Consider the following 23,399-nt stretch of genomic DNA (forward strand, 5'->3'; position numbering starts at 1 on the left):
CCTCTACTCTCCTTACATATTCACTCTTCACACATATTTTCTTTCTCTTGGCTGCTTTTTAAGAGGTCCTGTCTACTCTCCCCCTTTTTTTGTTTTTGCTTTTGTTTCCACGGTTTCCCCATCTCCCTTCTCACCATTTTAATCTCTCACTCCTCCACTCATCTCTCTCCTTTCTTAAGCTTTTTCTTCATTTTCTCCCTCAACTTCTGAGTCTTGCTCCTCTCCCTTCTCATCATTCCCCCAACACCTTTAATCCATTTTTCTTGCCTATCATTTTTCTTTTCTGCCTCCCTCATGCCATCTGAATCCACTTCCTCTGTCTAAGCGTTTGGATGGATAACTAAATCAGCAGAGTAAACAGTTTGGGGGTTTGTGCTCAATTTGCTTGTTGCAAGATAGATGTAGTATTTTTTTAGATGATCGCTCCATTTAATTTCATTTAATTTGTGCGGGAAATCATTTTCCTACGTTACGGTAATTTATGTCTCTTAATGTAGTGCACTTAATTGACTTGTGCTTTGGAAATGGCACAAGACAGTTGTTCAACCGAAACTTTCATCTCGGATATCGATTACTTTCCGTTATTGCAGCGCGCAACTGATGTAACGTATCGCTTGAATTTAAATTTGCTTCCTGCGTCTGACACGGTGTTGACATTGCGTTGTGTCCGCACATGCTGGTGAAGGCAATATACGAGGAGTGGTTGTGTGAAACCTAACACCAGCACTCACCAGCTCCATGGAGGAGATGGTCTGATTAGATTTTACAGCACCTTGCTGCATCACTTTGCATATTAATAAGGGGAAACTAATTTTCCTGAAGCTATCATACTCCCACAATGCTTTAAATTATGAATTATTGTACATTAATATTAATCCAAATACCTTGATGCGTAATTAATGCATTACTTAGCCTAATGACCTTGTGAGGATAACTGGGTTTGTTTTGTATATTAGACTGTTTCCAAACAGCCTGTTCCCTCTAATGTGTCACCTTTTTATAACAGTGATTGTCTGTGTTTGGTTAACACTTTATTCATAGTGTTTCTACATGCAATAAAAGCAGGCTGGTGTTCAATTAAAGTGTCTAAGTAATATGGCCTCTGACGGGTGATCAGAGAAACGGGAAAGAAGAGTAATTTGTGTGCAAAACGAGTAATTAAATGGAAAAATACATGAAACAAATTAATAGATAAGCAGATACATAAAAAGACAAACCAAAAACAAGTCTGTGCATGGTAGAAAAAAAATCCATTTGGCTTTCTCTGATCACCTTTCAGGTTTTGTCACTCAGTGTTTATCCCTCAGTCTGCAGCAGCTGTGTAAATTTACTCTGAAATAATCCCCAAAATCGACCAGGAATATAGGAGATTAAGCCCCACACGGCGGATTAGGAGGATTAGATAATTAGCAGCCCCTCAGTCTGATGGTCAGTTTAATCTGCCCATGAGCTAGATTTCATCAACCCTATCAGATTTTTTTCCTCTTGCACAGAAAAAAAAACCGAAAGCCGAACACTTTTTAGTTAATGCAAAATTACTTAACTAAAAAACATACACAAACAAAGTGAAAAGCGTGACAACTGAAGGACTTGGCTTTTGGCACAGTGTGGGCATCCAACCAAATGTGGGGGTGTGTTTAACCGTTTAACTGCAGCAACAAACATGGCGACTCGACAGTGGAGATAAATGTAAGGCAGGGAAGAAAATTCTAATTTGTTGACTTCCAATGTGTTTGGTAACATTGAGGGCAACTGCAGGTCCAAACAGCCTGAGCATTACTTTATGTCTGTAGTCATGCCTTTTTTTTTTTTACAGAAGCTCCAAGTTAAAACTCATACGGAGTTTGAATGTGAAGTTTGTCGGATTCACTTCTAGGAAACTTTGTTTGCTGATGTTACTCGTATGCAGATTAGCATATAATTTGGCTGTTTTTATCATTAAAAAATGCTCTTAATGTCTTTTATCTTTGGAGGTTAAAATCCCATCTTGCTCTAATTCATCAGATGAAGAAGGACTCGGTGGTAACCTGTGTCCTGGACACGGAGGCTGTAGCCTGGGATCGTGAGAAGAAACAGATCCAGCCATTCCAGGTCCTCACCACCCGAAAGAGAAAGGTATGCTATGGAGCGCACGGTGTAATGAGATGGAGGAGAAAAGAATAAAATGTTCCTGGTCCTGTCTCTTCCTCTGACAGAAAGATGGGGAGATTGATAAGTAGGAGACATAAAAAGTCAGAAGGAGGGGTTCAGATTGCAAATGTCATTGATGTCAGGTATTTTTTTCTCTCTCTCTCCTGGTTTTGAGCAGAATAATGGCCTTTCTCCTCCTCACCAATCACATTAGGGTGGAAATGCTCCCTTTTAGCTTCTATTTCTCTATGCATGATGACATCTGGGCAAATTAGGAAGAAAGAAATGAGAGCAACAAATATGACAAACATGATGATGAGAATGGGTGAAAGTCATTATCCATATGCTTTTTTTTTGGTCTCAGCAGATACTGTTACAGCCTCTATGAAATCACGATTAGCTGTAATGATGGTTTGATGCACAAACTGATTGTGCTGCCCTGCCGGCATCTTGTAACAGCATCTCAACTGCTTTTTTTTTTTTTTTGTCTCCCACCACCACAAGCGTTCTTGTTAACATTAAACATTTGAGACGAACACGATATGGACCAATTAAACAAAGCTAATGAGCTACACGGGAAGTGAGGAGGAGGAAGGAGGAGAGAAATCAAGGGCTGACTACGCTTTTAGGTTAGGGCTGGTGCAGCGAGTTTTCTCGTCTCATGTTGTTTACATGATCACATCCTTCTCCCACTGGTTTCAGGATATCATCGGGTTTTGTGACAACTGCGCCAGCTCTCTGTGATTTCAAACTGTGTCTAATTATAACTTGAGTGTGCACAAAGTGAGATTCAAAGATAGAAAACTATTGATATTCAAGGCAATAGACAGTTTCATTGGTTACGTTTTAATGACATCGTCCGCTCTGAGAATTTCCATAAATACTGTACTTTAAACTGGCGCCACCACTCAATTAATCCCTTTCAGTGTTATTCTAATAATTAAATGTGGCTATTTCTTTGGTTTCTTTGCTTCATATAGCAAATAAGTCATTAGAAGTGAATTATTTTGGTTTGCAGACCAAACAAGACATTTGAGAACATCATCATGTCGAGGATTGGGAAACATCGATTAACATTTTTCAATATTTTCTGACATTTTTATGGACCAAACAACTCTTGTTGTAATTAGTCGAAGTTTCCGCAGGAGTTTTCATCTTATTCAATCATTAACCAGAAACTACAGACTAAGGAAGGACTTCCCACACAAGCAGTAAAGGGTTGATACATTAGTAACACGACTCGGCTCAAGGCATTGTGAATTGCTTTTCTACACTGATGAAGAAGAAGGCTGATGATATAAAGGAAATAGAAAGCTTGCATGAATGGAAAACTGCAGATTTTAGTGACTGACGGTCAGGATGAGGTGGTGGAGAGGTGACCGTAGTAGATGGAGAAGAAGAAGAAGAGTTGCAGGAGCAGGAAGTCATATGTCGCGAGAGTGGAATGAACATGATGCGGAGGTTCCATGCTGTTAAAAGGCAGACAGAACATGAGGAGGCGGGTTGTAAACTTTCAAGATGAACAGGAGGGAAATCAAAGAGCTCTTTGTAACAAGAACCAAGTTTAGATGTAGCGATTTGTGAATAAGATGCGTCGATTTGCATATTTTTGTCCAAAATATTCTAAAATGCACCTGTGTCTTGATGTTTCCCTGCAGGACGTGGATGCCTCGGAGATCAAAGTACAAGTGTGCGTGTACGCCTTTGACCTCCTCTATCTGAACGGCGAGGTAAGATCAAGTGGTGATGAGGAAAATATTACACAGCCATCCCGCGCTACGCCTCCTGTCATTTAAAACTTGCTTGTGTGTGTTGTTTGCGAGTGCGCTCGCATACTCATCGCCCCACCGAGATACCAACAACTTCCCTGAATGCCAATGATGGTGCTACTGGAGGCCCTAATGAGATAATGATTGTAACGCTCATTGTAATTCCAGTGGAGTGTGTCTGAGTGCGTGTGTCTGTCTGAGTCTGTGTATGAGAGAGGGACCAGTGCCTTTATTTATTTATTTATTTATTTATTTATTTATTTATTTATTTATTTATGTTGTGTGTTTGGTAGGCTTTGGGTGGTAATTGGGACCGAGTGGTGAGATTAAGTCTTTGTTTACTTTCAAATGATGCACCCGTGTTTTTTTTAAGAAAACATCTGAGCTCCAAGTCAACATAAGGAAATGCAACAATGAATGCAACAATAATAAGCGGACGTTTCCATCAGCTTGTGTGATGAGTTTTTCCCCCCGAGTGAATAGGAACAAAATTACACAATTAAAAGAGCTCAAGTGACTGTTAAACTCTGCAATTTATTGCCGCGTCTCACCTAATATGGCATTTATGTAAATTGTATGAATTAATTTGTCTCTGTTAGAACATGCTTTGAGTCATTTTTTTCTCCATTTATTAGCTTGTTGTTCCTTCATTTGTTTACTTTTATTTGCTACAAATTGGAGTTTACTTCCCCCGGGCACTGCAGTACTTGTCACTGCTGGTTCTCTGTGTGTCCTGAGAGGGTTCAGTCACAATGTCCTTACACCAGGTACCTGCCTGCTGAGGCCCAAACCATGTCATGTCCCGATTACTCTGGTTATATGGCACACTGCTATTTATGTGTATTTAATATTAACATTTCTAAATAAGTAATTGAATTAAAATAACGGGGTGACCTGCACAGCTGAATGACATGCTGCAGGACCGAACACACCCGCCTTTTCCTCCACTAATTAGGATGGTTATTTGACTTTTGGCTCTTACTCTCTGCATGTGGAAGTGTCCTTGGGGCAAGAGGGTTCACCCCAAATTGTCCTTGAGTGTCAGAGTGGTGGTGTGTGTTGAAAAGTGTAATATATATATTTTATGAATATATGAGTGAATAGACGTGTGTATGTAATATAATATAATATATGCGCACTCCGAGTGGTCGTTAAGACTAGCAAAGAGTTGTATAAAGGCAGTGCATTTCACAATTGTTTCCAATAATGCAAGCTTGTGCCTCTGTCAGAAAATATAATGCTATTCTATTTCACTGACACGTCAACTCTGGAAAATCTTTGTCATATTCACTCCCCGGGTTTGTCCTCTATTGGATCATGTCAATCTGTGTGATACTCTTGTAGTAGCTTGTCAAATAACAAATCTCCTGCATGATCTAGACAAGGACTTTCTCAGTGGATTTAACTGGACCCTGGTAAAGTTGGACTCATGCCTTTTTATTGTTTATGTCAGTTTATGGTTTGAATTTCCTGGAGATAGTGCTGTGAAGGCTAAACAAAAAAAAAACGATGTCAAAATGTGGCACTTTTGGAAATAAGTCGATGTCGAGATACGGCAGCGCGTGGACGGCAATCTGCGACTTCTGCTGTATGTTCTAGAAGTTTCCCTGCTTTGTGAACACAACTGACCCAGACAGTCTCTGTCTACATTCCTCATATGTGAATGCAGAATCTGGTAAATGTCCAGACCCAATCATTTTCTGGGCTTAGTGTCTGAAAACAACTTTCTTTCCTTCTGGCGATGGCCTTCAAACACTGATAGAACAAAGCCTTCCACTGTCAGAAGATCTGAATCTGTTCATTTACTGGTGTTTTTATTCTTTCACTTTGTAGAATTACTTATATTTGGGGGATTTGGTGTGATTTCATTCAGGGTTTTTTTTTAATAGATAAATGCCTCAAAAGCTACTGTGGGTGGTGGGTAAAACAGGCTCCTAGTTTCTTTCACTTTTGTGTGTTTAACCAAGGCTGTGAGTGTGTGCTCTGCAGACTTGAGACTATGTTTTTGTGTGTGGGAGTTTGTATGTGTGTCCCAAGCTGTCGTGACTGTGAGTTCACTCTGACTCTGTGTGTTTTGTGTGGGTAGCTTGCTACAATGTAATTTAGTTTTGTTTTTATATCCTGGTCATTGCAATGCTCCAAGCTACAAGAAGGAAAAAGATGTAATGATACAGTTTTGCCATTTGTAATGATGCATGCGTGTTTCTGTGTGTCTGTGTCTGTGTGTGTCTGTCTAGTCCCTGGTGCGACAGCCGTTGTGTCGGCGTCGGGCTCTGCTGAAAGAAAGCTTCTCAGAGGTGGAGGGAGAGTTTGTGTTCGCTCGATCCATCGACTCTGACAACACCGACGCCATTGCCGAGTTCCTGGAGCAGTCTGTTCGAGGTGTGTGTGTGTGTGAGGAACGGATACATACTTTCCTACTTGTTTTCCTCCTCACTGTCTTTTTGTTTCTTGAACTTTTTGTACATTGTACTAACTGTTCTTGTTTCCTCGCCTGCTGTCTCTGCGCATCTCAATCCATTTTTGTGTGTGGGTGTGTTGCTTAAGCGTTTCATTTTATTTGTGCGTTTGTCTGCTGCCTTCATGTGTAAACTCTGCTGTGAGTGTGTGTGCCACGGTTGTGTACTTGTGTTGCGGTCTCTTTGTTGAGCCTGCGTGTTGGTTTGGGTTTGTGTTTGTGCAGCAGAGATGGAACCTGTGAGTTGTGTAATTGAGTTTTCTTGTGTTTTTGTGTTTCTGACTCTATATGAAAGAAAACAGACGTGTGTATCCCCTTGTGTATTGTGTGTGAATTATATGGCTGCCTCTCTTTGTGTGTGTTACAGAAGCAGACAAAGATGTCCCATTTATCGAAGAGATAATCTCTTCATTTCCTTTTTTCTAAAGTGTAGTTGTGGTTTGATGTATTAATGTGTGTCTCTCTCTGTGTGTATAGATTCCTGTGAGGGCCTGATGGTGAAAACACTGGAGAAGGATGCCACCTATGAAATTGCCAAGCGCTCTCATAACTGGCTGAAGGTGTGTGTTTGTTACTGTTTGGTGGAGGTGCAGGTCAGCACCGTGAAACAGTGTTCATTTCAAACACACGTAGACACACTGATCCCAACAACAATTCTAATTTGTGCAGTCGGCACAAATTAGGACTGCGGTAAATAATAATGTCCAGAATTGATTGATGAATTGTTGATCTTCAAAGCAGAGATATTCAGAGAATAGTAAGGAAACCAGAATATGTTCACAATTAAAGGTACAATAGGTTTTTTTTGGTTTAATTTGGCATCATTCCTTAATAAACTCTCAAAACGAGTCTTTACTTCCTCCTCCATGCTCCATTTACAGCCTTTTCAAAATTGTCTTGTCACAAAAGGCTTTGACCAATCACATCACAGGGCACCTGTTGGCTGTTACTCAACTAGGCTGCATTCAGGTTCCTTTTAGCAGACCGACCGCTTCTCTCTGAGTCAAACAAGAAATTCAATTATACATATGTCAACAGTGACGGAGAGTCTCGTAGATGGATTATCTGTTGCATATGAATCGAGTGAACCTGTCCACGCTCGTCTGATGAGCGCAGAGAGCGGCGATCCTCCAAAATCCTCTTAGATATTCCAAGCTGAGGTTGAAAATAAAGTAAACAAATTAATTGCTCATCAAAATTTTGTAGCACATTACAAATCAGTTAATCATCGCAACCCTTGTGCAAAATACAAGTAACAGAACCTTTTTGTTTAGCCAGAACAAAGCATTCTTATTTCAGAATAGAACAATCACAGGTTTGATCATGTTCACCCAACCTGAATTCTGATTTCTGGAGGATGAGAACATTTAAAAAAAACAAAACAAAAAACAAAACAAACAACTTTTAGCTCGTGTTTTCAGGCAGCTGTTTAGACCTCTGACAGACTTAAATAAATAGCGTTCATATTTATATTCTACCCCCAGGCTTTTAAATTCATGCAAAGAAAACCAATTCCCTGTTTAGTCGTAACTGATGTGTTTCCATTAATACTAATAGGCACGTTTCAGCCTCAAATAACACAGCGCTATATTTAATCCTCTCTAAATGTACACTGACGGTGTTGTCTTATCTCCAGCTGAAGAAAGACTACCTGGAGGGTGTGGGCGACACAATGGACCTGTGTGTGATCGGTGCTTACATGGGGAAAGGCAAGAGGACGGGCACCTACGGGGGCTTTCTGCTGGCCTGCTATGACGAAGAGAACGAGGAGTTCCAGTCCGTCTGCAAGGTCTGTGGCCATACAGTGCATGAGGTTTCAACAGACATACAAATACCAAAGTTCTTTGCAACTGCAGCAGGAACTTTCAGTTTTATTCGCCCTAAAGCATCCAATGTTTTTATGAGATTTTCTAGTTTTATTACCACCGAGTTCAGAGTTTAATCATTTTGATTACAGAACCGAGCACAATAGGCTCCAACTTTTACAAAAGCCATCGACTTACTTACCTGCACATTCATATAAGTCTAAAAAAAAAAAAAGAGAAGAAGCTATATTACCATATCCTCAATTTCATTATTCTTTGAAAACTTCAAAACATCCTGATGCTGTTTTGAAAACTTTAGAACTCCAGCATCAGTTGTAGTGCATGTCACATATTATTATTTTGTGGCATTCGGCTGTTTAACTTAAAAACAACTGCATGGATTTTCAAGGGGAAGAGCATGACTTAAGGAAGAAGTTATCACAGTTAAGGAATTTGATGTATTTTCTCATAAAAAGATAAAAGGGGCGTTTTTCTACATTGAATCTTTTCAATTTCATGGACAGTGACGGACAGAAAATATGAATAAATCATACACATGTGCAGTGTAGCGCTGACATCTATGGACCAGGTGCAGGTGCTTCATACGTGGAGGTTACAAACCTCTGCAGTTGCTTTAGATCCACTTTTGTCTTTGTCCAAAGTTGAGGTCTCATTTTAAACCTTCTTAAATTGACTATACTGCATTATTTTAGGTTGGATAATAAATTGGCAACTCAGTGCATAGGGTGTATTTTTTAAATCCCAAGCTTTGTTGTCTAATTTATTCATTCTGTATTTCAGATATTAGCATGCTGCTATAGTGTTAACAGAATGTGACAGCATGCTGTTTACAGTTGTTACTGTGCTGCTACTCTGAGTGTTTTTCTGTTTGTGCCTGGGGAGCACTTTTGGAAGTTTTTAGGTTTGTTTTTTTTGTGTATTTATTGTTATTTTTAAGTCTGAGTTGTTGGTAAATCATGGTTCTGCTGTTATATGTGTGAGCCCATGACTAGATGGTGCGCTGGAACATGTCAGACCACTCAATGTGTGATCGTGGAAGAGTGAAACAAGTCTGAGTTTGACTTCACCGGAGAACATAAATTCTGTGTCCCTGCTGTCCTGCCAAAAACCTTCCTCCTCCAGCTTTTCCCTCTGTAACTTTTATGTCTTCAGCCATGAAAAAAAACTTACTGAGTGCTGTTTTTTCTTCAACTGGCCCCATATTCATTCACACCTGGGATTTCGCTGCGACAGTCTCTGCTGTTGGACACTGAGCTGCTTCGCTGTAGCTGATGGAGGTTCAAGTACCCATGAGATTAACCGCGTCAGCTTGTCAGGCAGCGTTAGTGGCTTTTCTCATGTTCGCGCCATGTCTTCTATAAATACAATCCCATTGTGAAGTGTTTTCACACATGAAATGACTGTCCTGGTGAGGCTCAGCCTGATGTGAGTTTAAGCTACATGACTGAAGACGCCACTTGCTGTGAAAAACGTTGCCTGGATGCTTCTTGTCTTCGGCCTGTTATTGATTTTCCTATTAATCTTTTTCTGCTTGTGCGGCTGCTAGCTGCTGTGTTTCTAAAGAGCCACTGTCACGTTTCACATGAATCTTATGAATGAAGTATCACAGAACTGCGTGAAAGGAAATCCATCCAAAAATGACCATAAGGAATTAAAGCACTCATTATGACAAATTGTCAGAAACATATCTAATTGAATAAAATGAAGTGCTGACATTAAATATCCATAAAGGTCAGCCTCACAGGTAAATCCTGATGTATCTATAAGTGAACAACAGAAGGGAAGGTTGTGAACACACTTCCTGCAACTTTACTGTTCAGCAGAGACATAAAACTGTGCGCTGAATGGTGATAAATTGTAGCTTCATATTCCTGCGCATAAAACGTTACGATATTGCAGGCAATGTCATTTGTTTGTCATGCCCTTAATAGACGATCTAAATGAAACAGAAATTTGGCAGTGGGGAGTGTGGCTGTCACTGTCACAATAGTTTAAGACTTAATAGAGCCCGTGGATAATGTTTAATGTTTGTTTTTCTGTCTAAATCACTCTATCTGAAAATAATTTCTTCTAATGTGCATCACTTGAGCGGGAAACATCCGAAATGTTGCCTAATTTTGGAGTAAAGTAGAGGAAAATAACAGGTGGTAAAATGTTTTAATTTTCCATACAAAGTGTTTTTTTTTTACAGTGATAAGTATCTTTTCTTTTGTGACTTAGCTGAGTGTCATTTGTCTTTTGGCAGAACCAATACACAGGCGTTGTAGATATGTGTGTAAAATGTAAAGACATAGAACGAAGCCTGGGTTGCATTCATAAACGTATAGCTCAGGCAATGAACACATTTAAAAATGGATGGATGGACCACAGTCTTGGCAGTGCAGCAGTTAAAGGCGCGTACTTGACTTTACTTGACTGCAGCATTCACCTTTCCCTCTGCGCTGCACGGCATCTTTCTTCATCTCCATCACTTGCCAATGACGGTCATAAACAAAAGGAAGAACTCCATAAAAACATAATTTAGTTGTCCTTGAAATGGTAAACTTGAGAAACCTTGAAAGCAGATTTTAAGTCGGTCTTCATTTCCCAAATGTAATTCTGGCTGTACGTGCTGCTGGAATGTCCTTGAGCAAAGACGCAAGTCCTCCGCAGATCTGGGAGCAGTGTGCTACTCAATCCAGCATTTGTTTTTAACTGTGAAAAAGTCCATGTGCAGCTGCCTTGTGTATGTTCACTACTGTAGTAAGGATGGCAGATAAATGCATAGGTCAAATTAACTATCACTAATTGGTGTGCGTGCCAGAATATCTAACTCTAATTTTCAATTAAAATGCTAATTAATGAGATTGTACCCTTCTAAGATGAATGTGCATTATAGCGTTGAATCAGAAGAGGCAGAAACCTGTTTAAAGAGGCTGGACAGCTGCTTGGCTGAAGACGATGACAAACACAGATGTATCGAGACATTTAAGATGCTAATTAATGAATGAAAAGCAGGTGGCGTTTATGTAAAGAATGGTTTGATCGCATTACGTTTGAGCGACCAGTGTTGTAGTTCACACTAGGATTTCTTTTTAGATACAATGAAGTTGAATGGAGAAAGGTGGATTTGAAGATGATGTTTAAAGTAGAATACAGTTTTCTTCAATAGTCTTCCAAAGCCTCTTACATGTCTTCAAAACTAAGCTTAGTGAGTATACCTTAAAAGACAATTAACACCATTCTTTTTGTCGGTGGTTGGTCTGTCTGTGGTTTTTCTTTTGTTTTTTTTGTGTGTGTTTTATGAAGTCTTGAAAAGATTCATGGGTTGGAGAGGCTATACAGTAAAGGGTTTCCCTGGATGTTGCATTTATTAATAAATTAATGTTAATAACCCGGTAATGGAAACGTTTCCATTAGGAATATAACCAAAAAAAACTAGATTCCATTCTTTGGCACCCTTCCCGTGGGGTACCTGAGTAAAATGGTACACTGTGACCTAGGGCCTCCCACGATGTCACTCCCTTGCGATGGAATTTGAGGCAACTGCCCACAGTCTATTCTCTTCAAAGCTTGTCGTGTGGGGGAAAAAAAGAGCAGTCTTGTCTGTTGTGCTGTTGTCTGCTGAGTCGCTTCAGTACTCACCCCGTCTACCAAATGAAGGTGCTGTTCTCAGTTGAAACGCAAACCTGACCCAGGCTTTACCGCTCCAAACCACACCGTACTGTCTCAAACCGAAACCGTACCATGATGGAAACACGGCATACTCCCTCCTCCTCCCCCCCTCTGCTCTCTCATGCGTTGTTTGCTGCAGCACAGAGTCGCAGGTGGAGTGAAAAGTACCTCAGATGAAAGAAATGCTTCTCAACACTAAAGACAGACACAGGGTCAGCCTCAACGTGTGAATCGCCCTGCCACTCGACATGAACCCCGAAACGAGCTAAAATCTCTTTACTGACAAATAATCGCCACAAACTCTGGCAGAAAAACCACCAAAACATAAAAAATCTCCTCTGCATTTAGCTGTCATTGCTTTTGAATGGCACCACAGACTTAAATCTGGCGAGACAGATTAGGCTGAATGCATGATGATACCACAGATGAATGAAACACCCCTAAACCTTGAGTTGAATGCAGCTGCGATGCACAAAAGTTTTGGGACACTTGCAGAATTCACCTTTTAGAGAAAACCTATGAGCTGGAAAATCCTATATTTGCCTGTTATGCTTAAAGTTTTCTCTCCCGTCTTCTGTGCATGTCAGCCCAGTGGATGATGCTTGTGTCTCAGCAGGTTCAGGGTCTTTTGAGCGGTGACACAAAGCTGAAGGCAGACGAGGTGCTCCTTGAGTACAGGGGGGGGGATTTGCTTGCTCTTTGGTGTTCTGCCTCTTGCTGCCAAGTGTCTGTCCTCTCACCGTGTGGGACTTTGTGTGTCTGATCTTATCTCCTTTTGTCTCTTTCAGATCGGCACAGGTTTCAAGGATGAAGATCTGGAGCAGCATTATAAGTTCTTAAAGGTAAAGTGCCACACTGTGACCGCCACACTCACTGGCTCATTAAAAGAAAGGAAGAAAGAAACTAAACAAAAACGCACATTTCTTGACCTTTCTTAACTTGACATTTGTAAAACAATTTATTTTTTTAACCAAATCAGATTCAGCTTTTTGTGAAGGAGACTTTAACTTTTATATATAGTAGAAGCAATGGTTTGTATGTGTTACATGAGCACAAGAGGGTTGTACAGTGAAGGCCAAGGCCATTTTATAGAGTATTTAAGTCAATGATGGAAAGAAGCAAACATATTTAACCATTTACAGACATTAACTCAGGACAAATGCAGCAGTCTTGTTTGCAGGATCCAGGTGAGAGGGTTGAAGTCTGGCTTGAGCATGTAGAAGGCAGGACACATGCTCACTCATTCACTGTGGATTATCCAGAATTTCACAATGATCAGATTTTTTCAAAAGGCATCTTATTTAGCAGCAGACACGTGAGACAATCACAATCCGTTAGTGCTTTTGGGGAGACGGAAGCTCTGTCCTGAAGGAAGCATCTAAAACTCATGAAAGTCTGGACCTTCTGCAGAGATTGTAGCCCCTCTGGACAATCATCTGGATTTCCAGATCAGTGAATGTCTGAAAGCAGATTTCGACTGTACCTGTTGTGTCCTGGTTGCTAATGAATTGGATGTATTGGATTTGGCCACTACAGGTACCTTTTTAACTTTATAAAGTCATAGATATTTGCTCTGTTTTTGTCCCAAGTGTCTACTATTGTGCAGCACAGTCTACCACTTAAAAAAAAAAAAGAAGTAGTAGAGTATTTAGCAAAGAAATGTATGAATGGGGTAGATGTCATAAAATTCTTCTGTTTCACCAACAAAAACTTGCACTTGGAGATAACTGTGCTGGCTAAGCCCTGACATTAGGTGATGAATTGCTTTTTAAATTTACACCTGAAGAAGTTTGTTGCAGAGCAACAGCCTGGCAAGAAACTGATGACTTCTCTCAGAAAATGTCCGCGTGTTTGTCTTTGTTTCGTTGTTTGAATTGCTTGTTCAGAAATCGGCAGAGATGCTTTTCAAATGTAGTCCTCTGTGTATAAAAGTGACTTTTTTTTCTGACTCTGTTGACCTTGTACTGATGTTTGGGAGAGAAAGGAATCTAAGTGATATAGCATAAGATGAAGTTTTCAGACTTATTGGTACAACCTGCAGCGTGGTGCAGAAACACAGTGCAACAGTGATTGAGAAGGTGGTGTAACCCCCCCCCCCCACACACACACACACTTTAGAACAAAGCGTGCTGTGGTGTAGTGCTTTGTAACGAAGCCCACCGTCTGAAAGTGATGGATGGTGAATTAAAGTGAGCTGCTGGTGTGGCCATGTTGCTTTGGTCGCAGCACTGCAGGCTGATGGGGCCCGAGACAGCGAGACGATTGGCTTTGTTCACACTCTCCTGGGTGGTGCTGCACTGCGATTTAACAAGAGGCACATTGATATCTTTTCTTTCCTTTCTTTTTTTTTTTAAATGTTTAAAGGACTCAACTAGAGATTTATTTATTTTCTCCAGTATAAGGAGACGTTCAAATGTAGCTGTCGTGCATGCAAATTAATGATTTTAAATTAGAATTGAGACGAGCACAGCCACAAATGAAAGTGATAAATATGAAAGTTGTTTTTTTTCTGGATGCACCAAGATGCAAAAACTTCATATTTTTTGTAAGGTGAGGATGAGTATGTGTTGTCAGGGTAGACCTGCAACCATCATCTCAGCCTTAGCAACGACAGGAATGCAACCCCAAGCACCTCAAGGTCACTTTTTAAGATTCTACATTATTATTATTATTATTATTACAACAATTATTATCATAAACTTTGTTTAAACTCGGAAATATATTAAGCAGCAAACCCATTTACAGTATAGCGGAGACAAAACACAAAACATTTGAATAATACATAAGCAAATCCGAAATATCAAAAAGTAAAGTGACAAAAATTATAAAAACAGAGAAGTCTAGCTAAAAACTGTAGCAGTTGGAAGTAAAATAAGATGCAATTATGGATTTAAATTGTCCTAATGGTAAAAGTGTGGGAAGTCTTCAGATGGTTTTACAGAGAGGTTAATATGGGATAGTAAGAGACCAGTGAGAGCTTTAAAAATAAATAAATAAAACACCTGTTGGATAGCGAGGGCATTGATAGATTTATGATTTAGAGGAAGGGGCCACACGGTTGTTGTAGTTGTTAGAGCTCTTGCCTTTGCAGCAAGAAGCCTCCTTTGCATGTTCTCCCCGTGTGTGTGGGGGGAGGGGGGTTTCTCCGGGTTCTCCAGCTTCCTCCCACAGTCCAAAGACATGCAGATTTGGTGATTTGTGAAGTCAATTGGACACTCTAAATTGACCGTGAGAGTGGACAGTGGTTTGACTCTCACCGTGGCGATCTGTCCACGGTGTACCCCGCCTATCGGCATGTGTCAGCTGAGATTGGCACAGCATGTGGAGCATAAAGTGGTAGAAGGTGAATGGATTTAGAGGAAAATGGATAATAAAGCACAACACATTAATAGTGAACACCAGCATGATTGACCAGCATTATCGTCCAGTTGGTGCCTCCATGGCGAATTTCGATGCTTTAAAAAGGGAGTTCAGATTCGCACAGGTGATAACACTACCAGTTGGCACTTTTGATTCTTTGGTTATCATTTAAATATTTTTTGGAAGGTAAAAACGTTTCCATTGGCACCATCCCCTCACATTTAAACGTCTCCTTCTCTGTTGGCTAACTAATTGTACTTGGATGATTTTCAGTGATTTCTCAGACCACTTTACTCAGCCGTCAAGTCAATCTTGAATATAATTACGACTCGCAGCCTGGAGCCACGTCTTTTTTCTTCCCCAGGCTAAATTTCATTTTATCACAGCTTAGATGTATTGTTTTTCTTTCCTGTTTCATTGCTGTTGTTTTTTTGAAATCATCAAACTCGCAAAGTAATTAGCTGAGCGCTTGTAACGTGATACTTTTGCTTCAAGTTTGTCGAGTTTGACATGGCTAGAACAATAAGCAGTTATTACTTTAATTGGAGGTGACATCAGAAGGAGAACAGTGAAAGCATCTGCCATCGTCCTCTGTTTTACTGGAGAGCTTTTCAGGTCTATTTTAGGACTGTAGGGTCCAAGTTTGGGTCCTAACGTGTCTTATTTGTTTTCTCCTCATGCTGTTTATGTTTGTTAGCACATTATCTCAGCTATGATTTCGATATGTGACTGTAGTAGATTTAAAACTAAGCTAATTAACTGGCGTCACTTCTCGAATAGCGACCTTAAAATTAATCGCGTTGAGTCCAATGTGCTTTTGCCAGTTTGAAGTTTAAAACATGCCCTCATTATTTTAAAACATGCTCTTATTATTTCTACTGCAAAGAAAGATAAAATCACCAAGTAATTCATGGTAAAACCCAAACTTCACTTGCTTTCATTTGACGTTATCACACTTAAATTTAAAATCTAAATTTAAGTTTTTAATCAATACTCAGACTTTTATTGCTGCATAATTCATGCAGTCAAAATATATGCACCTCCCCAATGACAACACTGTATGTGATTGTTGCACTCTTTAAATAAGCCGCCTTGAATTTGCCTTAAGAGAATATTTCATCCAGCACGTTGAGGTGTAAATATATTCAAGTCAACTCAAATTGTGGCATAACACTTTTTGGCTTTTATTAACTTAAGTTATTCTTTTTGAAGGAATTTGACGAGGCATTTTAACAGGATTCAGTGTCGATTGCTTCCCTCTGGCTTATACCTGACAGTTCTAAGACAGATGTACATGTGTGCGTCTGAGCCCTGACACACACACACACACTCATTGTAATTCCCACTGTATGAGAGCGTCACAATAATGCCTACGGTGTAAACTCCAGCACCATGACCCAGTTCTGTGAGCACCACAGCAGTCTACAGTCACATTACACTGTTTGAGAGCCGTGTTTGCTGAAATGGCTGCTTCGAGTCAAAGGGAGATGGGAACCGTTTTGTCAAAGTTTTACACTGATGCTGACGGAATGGCTGCTTGTGTCAAAGTTTAAAATAAAAGGATGGTTGGTTTCTTAACTCAGCGAAGTGCTGAGGTAGACAATTTTTATTTTTTCTGACGGATATTTTGCGATTTTATTTATTTTTTTTTTTTACAGCGTAACTTTTTCTCGTACGTATTTTGTATGCCCTGTAAACCACCCATCCATCTATTGTTTACCTCCTCATCTGACAGTTGTTTCCTCTTCCTTGCTTTCTCCAAAAATAGTTTTCTATTGGCCCTTTTCCTCTATGGTCCCAGCTTTGTTTTAGACGCACACAGACGAGTGACTTGTAAAGCAGTTGTTTTCAGTGTAAATTAATCATTAGAGTCAGTGAATGAAAACTATTTGTTCAGTACTTCCTCCATGACCGGAGCACAGACTCCGTCTGACACAGTCACTGGACTGAAAAACAGCGGCAGGGTTTGTGATGCCACTCGCGCTCAGCAGTGCTGTCGATATTGAGATTTTAGACATTTCCCAGATTAAGTCTTTTTTAAGTCCGGCATTGTTCGGCTTGATTCTTGTCTCAGACATCTCTTCCTGGTACCAGGTACTATGCTAGTGGAAACGCAACTCAACCGTGCCGAGGCGATCCGGTGGAAACGCGCTATATGCTTCTTTTTCACCGGCTCTGCCATTATGAACGTCTGAAAATAACGCTACTGCTCCCTTGATCTTATAGCCGACACCTTGCTTGGATATGTGTGTGTGTGTGTGTGTGTACTCCTGTAAAGCAATTTGTGTTTGCATGTCCCAAGACTTCGCGACACCTCCCAGTTCTGTGGACTCCGGGTTAGTCAAATGGGAGTGGAGACAGCCGACAATCTCCTTGCATTTAGACATTTAACCATCTCACTGACTCCGACACTGTTACATTAGGGTAAAAATCATGCATCGTTCCGCTAACCCAATCCAGCTCCTTTTCACGATGTAATAAATTTAAATCCTCTAACATTACCACATGAGATAGCATCCACACTACTCTTTAATGCAGGGATGATAACATGAAGATATCATTGGACTGTGAGTGCGTGATATAAGCTTAAAATGATATTCCAGCAAAATTCCCAACGGCATTTTAGTGTTTTTCATATGGATTGATGTACAGTTCATAAAGAGAAATGTGTATTTAGGATGTAAAAATCCATCTTTAGGTAAAACAAAAGAAAGATGACAGATGTGTAATTTTACACACAGACACGCGGACAACTGTAATTAAAACACTCGGGGAAACATTTGCAAATAATTTAATGTTATGTATTCAACATGATTACATAACAGCTTTACTCCGCTATTCTCCTCACAGTCACTGCAGTGAGTGCATGATATTTTGTCCTGGTTTTCACGCTGGGTTCCATGATTAATTGTTAAAGCGTAGCTCCTCAGCCGCAGTGTTTTACTTTATTTTTTTTCATACCTCTGGGCCCATCAACAGCCAGAGGCCATATTTACACGCTGGTGAGCACAAATGTCTCAAAATACCTTTAAGAATTTTCTTAAACTCTGGTACAAATATTCAGTCAGAGTCTTAAGATAAACTGGTCAGAGTTTGATTGCTTTGCCAAAGAATCTTTTCACTTTTGGCACAAATGTTCACTTTATGTTCGCTGACTAACTGATTTAATGTTTAGCCTTGGGTGACCAAAGATCACATTGGCCTCAAAAACATTATTTTTGGCCTCTAGAACTATGAATTTTCTTTTAATTTGAAAAGCTTATTATGACTCTGGGATAGAAATGGTGTGGACTGAAAGTGTTGGTGAGCAGAAGCACACCACCAGGGGTGAATATCAGGTAACGCATACATACATATTCAGGTGTTTCTGGAGAAAAACCTTTTGATGTCCATACATGATGATATATGGTGTATGATATGATAATGAGGTTTGAAAATCACCCTCTCATGTTGCCCGTCATGTGATCAGACATGTTGGTGTTCCAGCTCTCTCGGGGAAATACTGCAGGTCAACCAAAGCCACTCTTTTCACTTTCAAAATCTCTTTTAAGTCGTCAGAAAAATAATCACCGTTGTGTTTTATCTCCCCTCCCTCCCAGGATCACATTCTGCCCAAGCCTCGAGCCTACTACCGCGTCGACCAATCAGCAGAGCCCGACGTGTGGCTCGATGCCATGCAGGTGTGGGAAGTGAAGTGCGCTGACCTGTCGCTGTCGCCCGTCTACAAGGCTGCCCTGGGATTGGTCAGTTGAGTTCTCTTCTCTTCCCCCCCCTCACCCCACCCCCCCCAATGTGTTTTGACTGATAATTTCTGCTTGTTATGGTCTGTTACCCACAGTGAAAAAGTCACAATTAGCGCTGCTGAATAGAGTTATTAAAAAATGTTGTAAAAGAAGGGCTGGATTTAATGGAACAGATACTTGTTTATTACATTTGGCCGCACTTTGGACACAAAGTCTCACACTGCACATAAAAAGTGTTTGGCATAACAACAACAGTATAAAACTCTAGTTTGAATCGTTGTAGTGGGACAAAGGAAGGAAGAACAAATCCCAAAGCAGTCAAAGATTTTTTTTTTGGACTTTTTTTTAACAATACTGGCTGATCATTGTTTTATTTTTAAGGTGCATTCATCATCAGTTAACCTTTAAGTTATGGTTGAGGTTATTGGAAGTGTGTGAACACATGATCAGCGTCCTGTGAGACATTAATGCTCTTCCTCACAAGGAGAAACAGATTTTATCCACTTATCATCAACATCAGGAGGCACAGATTATATCAGGGGAGCCTCAGCGTCACCGGAGCTGCTGGTCTACCGTGGGCTTTTTTCAAAAACTGAATTTGCAAAAAAACTGGTTTGAATTCACATAATAACTCCCTGATTGAGACAGCAGTGCATTAACGGCCTCTGTGTGCCATGATCTAAAATCATTGATTTTCTCTATGGACTGTGGTGCAGTTTCCTGAAGCAACAATGCGTAGATTAGAAGATAAGTTCAATTTAACAGAAGGCTTTGATTACTGCAAAAAAACAAACAAAAAGGTTTTGTGTGACTGTTTTATGTCTTAAAATGTTTGTATCTCCAACTGTTGATGCACAGTAAATGACTTAAAAGGACAATTGACAGTGTTATTAGTCACCTCTGTATGACTAAGGAAGATCACACAAGCGTGAGATACACTCATCAGTTTGAGTAGCCCTTGGTGATCACAGTGAGTGTTAACTGCGCTTGTGTGTTGCCATGCCGATCGAGGCAACATGTGCGTCCATTTGGTCATTATAGTTTGGTGGATGAGCCACGCTCTGGAAGTTGATTCTGTGATGGTTGCAAGAGTCAGACATGTTTGTGATTTTTGAGTCGAACCTGAGTAAATATTTCATGAGAAACCGTCCAGATGGTAAATTAAAGCAGTGAAATTGATGGAGCCAAAGGGTTTTACCATTGCTTTATAAAACCATACACTCTTGATTCAACACAGGTCCTGTGGTTTTCATTGAAAGTGCAAAAGCTGACATGCATCAGTGACAGTTTCCCGTTTTGCTGATTCCGTTTGTGTCCGCGTGTCTGCCCTCAGGTGGATCCGGAGAAGGGCATTTCTCTGCGCTTCCCCCGCTTTCTTCGAATCAGAGATGACAAAAAACCAGAAGACGCCACGACCGGAGCTCAGGTACGTTAAATCACCGGTTCTGGCAGGAGAGTTGGGTATCGTTTGAATTTTAAATGTGCTCATCAGTTACAGCTCTTCCCCTTTGAGATAGAAAATAGAGGTTGAGCTGTTGAGACAAGAAAACTCTTTATTCTTTTATGTCTTAACTGAAAGTGATTAGACCTACTGCTTGTGTTTTTTAGCATTTTTTTTTAGCTCTGTCTTATTATTTTAGTAGTATTTTATTTTCAATAACCACACACACATTCAACCCCCAGTTCAGAGATAACTAAGGCTACATTTATATGATTCATTACACATAAAGCATCATATTTTGAGACCACTCGGTGTTGGAGTGAGACATGTAGGAATCATAAGATGTACCTTTAGTGATCTGCTTTAGGGGAAATTCAAAAACAGAAGTGGACGGCACTCTAATTTGTTTATTTTGACGTCATGCATTTAAGCATAAAGCCACATGGATTTGGATTCTGATTTAAAAATTGGTGGATTTCTGTGTCTAAAAGAATTGAATCTGAGTCACAAAAAATGAGTTTGAGTCACTCAGTCTGTGAATGTGAATGTAGCCCGATTTACACCAGTTGCAGGTCTCTTCCTGGCTGTTGGTTATTTAATTAATAGTGAGCAGGTCCTTCATGGAGGTTCAGCTGCAGACTGTTAGCAGGGTTTATATGCATTTGGCATTTATTTCATAGTAACTGTATTTGGTATAAATGGTCGTGTTTTAATACGTTGTGATCTACTCCCGTTCACTCTGTCCTCGAGCTTTTGTACAGAACATAAACACAGGTATCAAACCACCTGCTTAACAAACGTGTAGGGAAGTGATATGTTGTAGACAAACGGCACTGGCCTCGCGACCCGAGAGCATGTGACACCACCGTCCTCGCCCTTGGGCTCTTGCTGTTACTACAGTGTCGCAGCAGCACAGACACATGAGTCAGGAGTATTATTTATGTTTACTAAGCAGCTCTGTTATCTCGGCAAAGTAGTATTGAATTTAGACTTGGTATTTTAGCAGGGAGAAAGGGGCCAAAAAAGCTGATTGGGACATCCCTTATTGCAATAACGAGTAAATCCATTCATGGGAGTGAAGCTGCACCTGTAGAGCGGGAGTTGTTGCTTCAGCTACGCTGCAAATGCGTGACAGCTAACCTGCTGAGCGCCTCAGTGTGTGTGTGTGTGTGTGTGTGTGTGTGTCTGTTTCTACACCACCTGCTACTGCCAAAAACCCAATGTAGGATGTAATTATATTATGTCAATAAAGTCAGAGATCATTGGGTGGAGGGCAGTATTTTGGGATTTTTTGAATGAACCTGCAGCGTTTAAACAGATTTACCACTGCAGCTGTAACACACACATCACACACACACGTGTGTGTGTTTACATGGCAGCTTTACATGTTTTTATGTTGTTTGAAAGCATGTTATTGTTGTTTGTCCGCATCCACATTGAGAGCAAGAGAGAGATAGCAAACACCCACCTTTCACCTAATAATATGTTAGCTTACTGACAAATATAATTACAGCCTACATTAGGTTTTTGGCAATTTCAGCGAAGTTGGTCGTGTGGACACTCTGGGTTTCCCCACTGAGCCACAGGAGCTCATTAATAGACGGTAGCTGTGTTAACAAAGCAGGGATATCCTTTTATGGGTACTATTTTTATTTTTTTTTGCAGCCAAGTTTCACTTCTCAACCATAACTGGAAAAAGATTTGCTTGCTTTGCTGTTACAGTAAATGATGATGATGAAACATGTCTGAAAACAGCCAGACTAATAATGTAGATTTAGTTAATAAGTGCACTTACATTAACCAAAACGTTTCCAACACTAAAAATCAGAGCGACGAAGGAAATGTTCAGTACAGAATGAATGAATGAATGTAAAAAATAAAATGTAAAATAAGAACACATGTAGGAAATTATGTGCACAAATGAAGATGAAACAAAAATAGACAAAAAAGAAACACAAAACTGACAAAACCGCTTGCTGTTCGCTTTGCCGCCAAAGAGCAAATTGCTTTGACCCCTAGTGGCAGAAGTGACATTACTGTATGTTTAAGATGTTCTGCAAAGTGTAAATCCAAGTGCTAAGACCCTTTAAATATTCAGCATACTCATGGCTCAACAAAAAAGCAACGGTTATCTTGTCTTTCACTCTGGTGTGATGGTCAGGAGATTATTCTAATATGAGTTGGGGATGATTCCCGTCTGGAGAATAAAGAAGCTTCAGGTTTGTGTCTCTGTTTAAATAGTTCATCAGTTAAATTAACAGTGAAAAAGTGCAAATGTTTCAGCCCAATTTGGAAAATGAGCTCGTTTTCCTCAACTTTGACTCAAGAGCAAAAGTCAGTCTTTAATTATCTGACATTTATTTTAATAATTAACTGTGTAAAACTAAGTGTAATGACCTTTTGTCCACCTGGCCCCCGACCTAATGACGCAACATACATTTAAAACCCACTGTTTAACGAAGACTCCTCTTGTTTCATGCTGATTTTTGTTCCTCTTTGTATCTGTGAAAGGAAAATGTTTCTTTTAAATGAACCACAAATGTTGAAATCTCCCATAAATGGAGTTGTAAAAGAAAAGGCAGGAGGTTGTGAAATCATCAGCGCAGTCGAGTACAGAAAAATGTCAAATAAGAAATATGACGAGGCTCGTGAGGTCAAACAGTGCAGTAACACTGTAACTGTGAAGCTGTAAAAACTCGGTCATATGTTAGTCGGGCCATGTTACTCAAAGTGTCGTGTGGCGATGATGCATCGTCAGCGGCGTCATCATCACAGCGATGTCCTGTAAAATGTTCAAGGGTGCAGAGTCGCCGCAAGGACAACTCCCAGTTTTAATAGTGGCATTGTTTTATGTTGTCCTCCGGAGTTTACTGTGGGAGTCTGGGAAATAAATTATATAGTTATACTGTACAGTAGAGATGTACAGGTCAGCGGCACCTTCACCTCGGCACGCACTCTGACAAAACATAAAAGTCATCATTTTTACGAATCACCATATAAATTACACTTTGCTTAAGG

At 40.2% G+C, this 23,399-nt stretch overlaps 1 protein-coding gene across 2 annotated transcripts in view; it reads left to right on the forward strand.

Moving 5' to 3' along the window:
* Positions 1–23,399, forward strand: part of lig1 (ligase I, DNA, ATP-dependent) — a 54,961-nt gene that overhangs the window by 27,949 nt on the left and 3,613 nt on the right. For both annotated transcript variants that reach the window (XM_058649451.1, XM_058649459.1), the window contains exons 19-26: positions 2,005–2,115; positions 3,789–3,860; positions 6,137–6,281; positions 6,835–6,917; positions 7,994–8,146; positions 12,626–12,679; positions 18,797–18,940; positions 20,274–20,366. In XM_058649451.1, the coding sequence (XP_058505434.1) occupies positions 2,005–2,115; positions 3,789–3,860; positions 6,137–6,281; positions 6,835–6,917; positions 7,994–8,146; positions 12,626–12,679; positions 18,797–18,940; positions 20,274–20,366 (855 nt within the window). The remainder of the gene's footprint in view (positions 1–2,004; positions 2,116–3,788; positions 3,861–6,136; positions 6,282–6,834; positions 6,918–7,993; positions 8,147–12,625; positions 12,680–18,796; positions 18,941–20,273; positions 20,367–23,399) is intronic.

The sequence above is a fragment of the Solea solea genome, chromosome 1, assembly GCF_958295425.1.
Source record: "Solea solea chromosome 1, fSolSol10.1, whole genome shotgun sequence".
NCBI classification, from domain to species: domain Eukaryota; kingdom Metazoa; phylum Chordata; class Actinopteri; order Pleuronectiformes; family Soleidae; genus Solea; species Solea solea.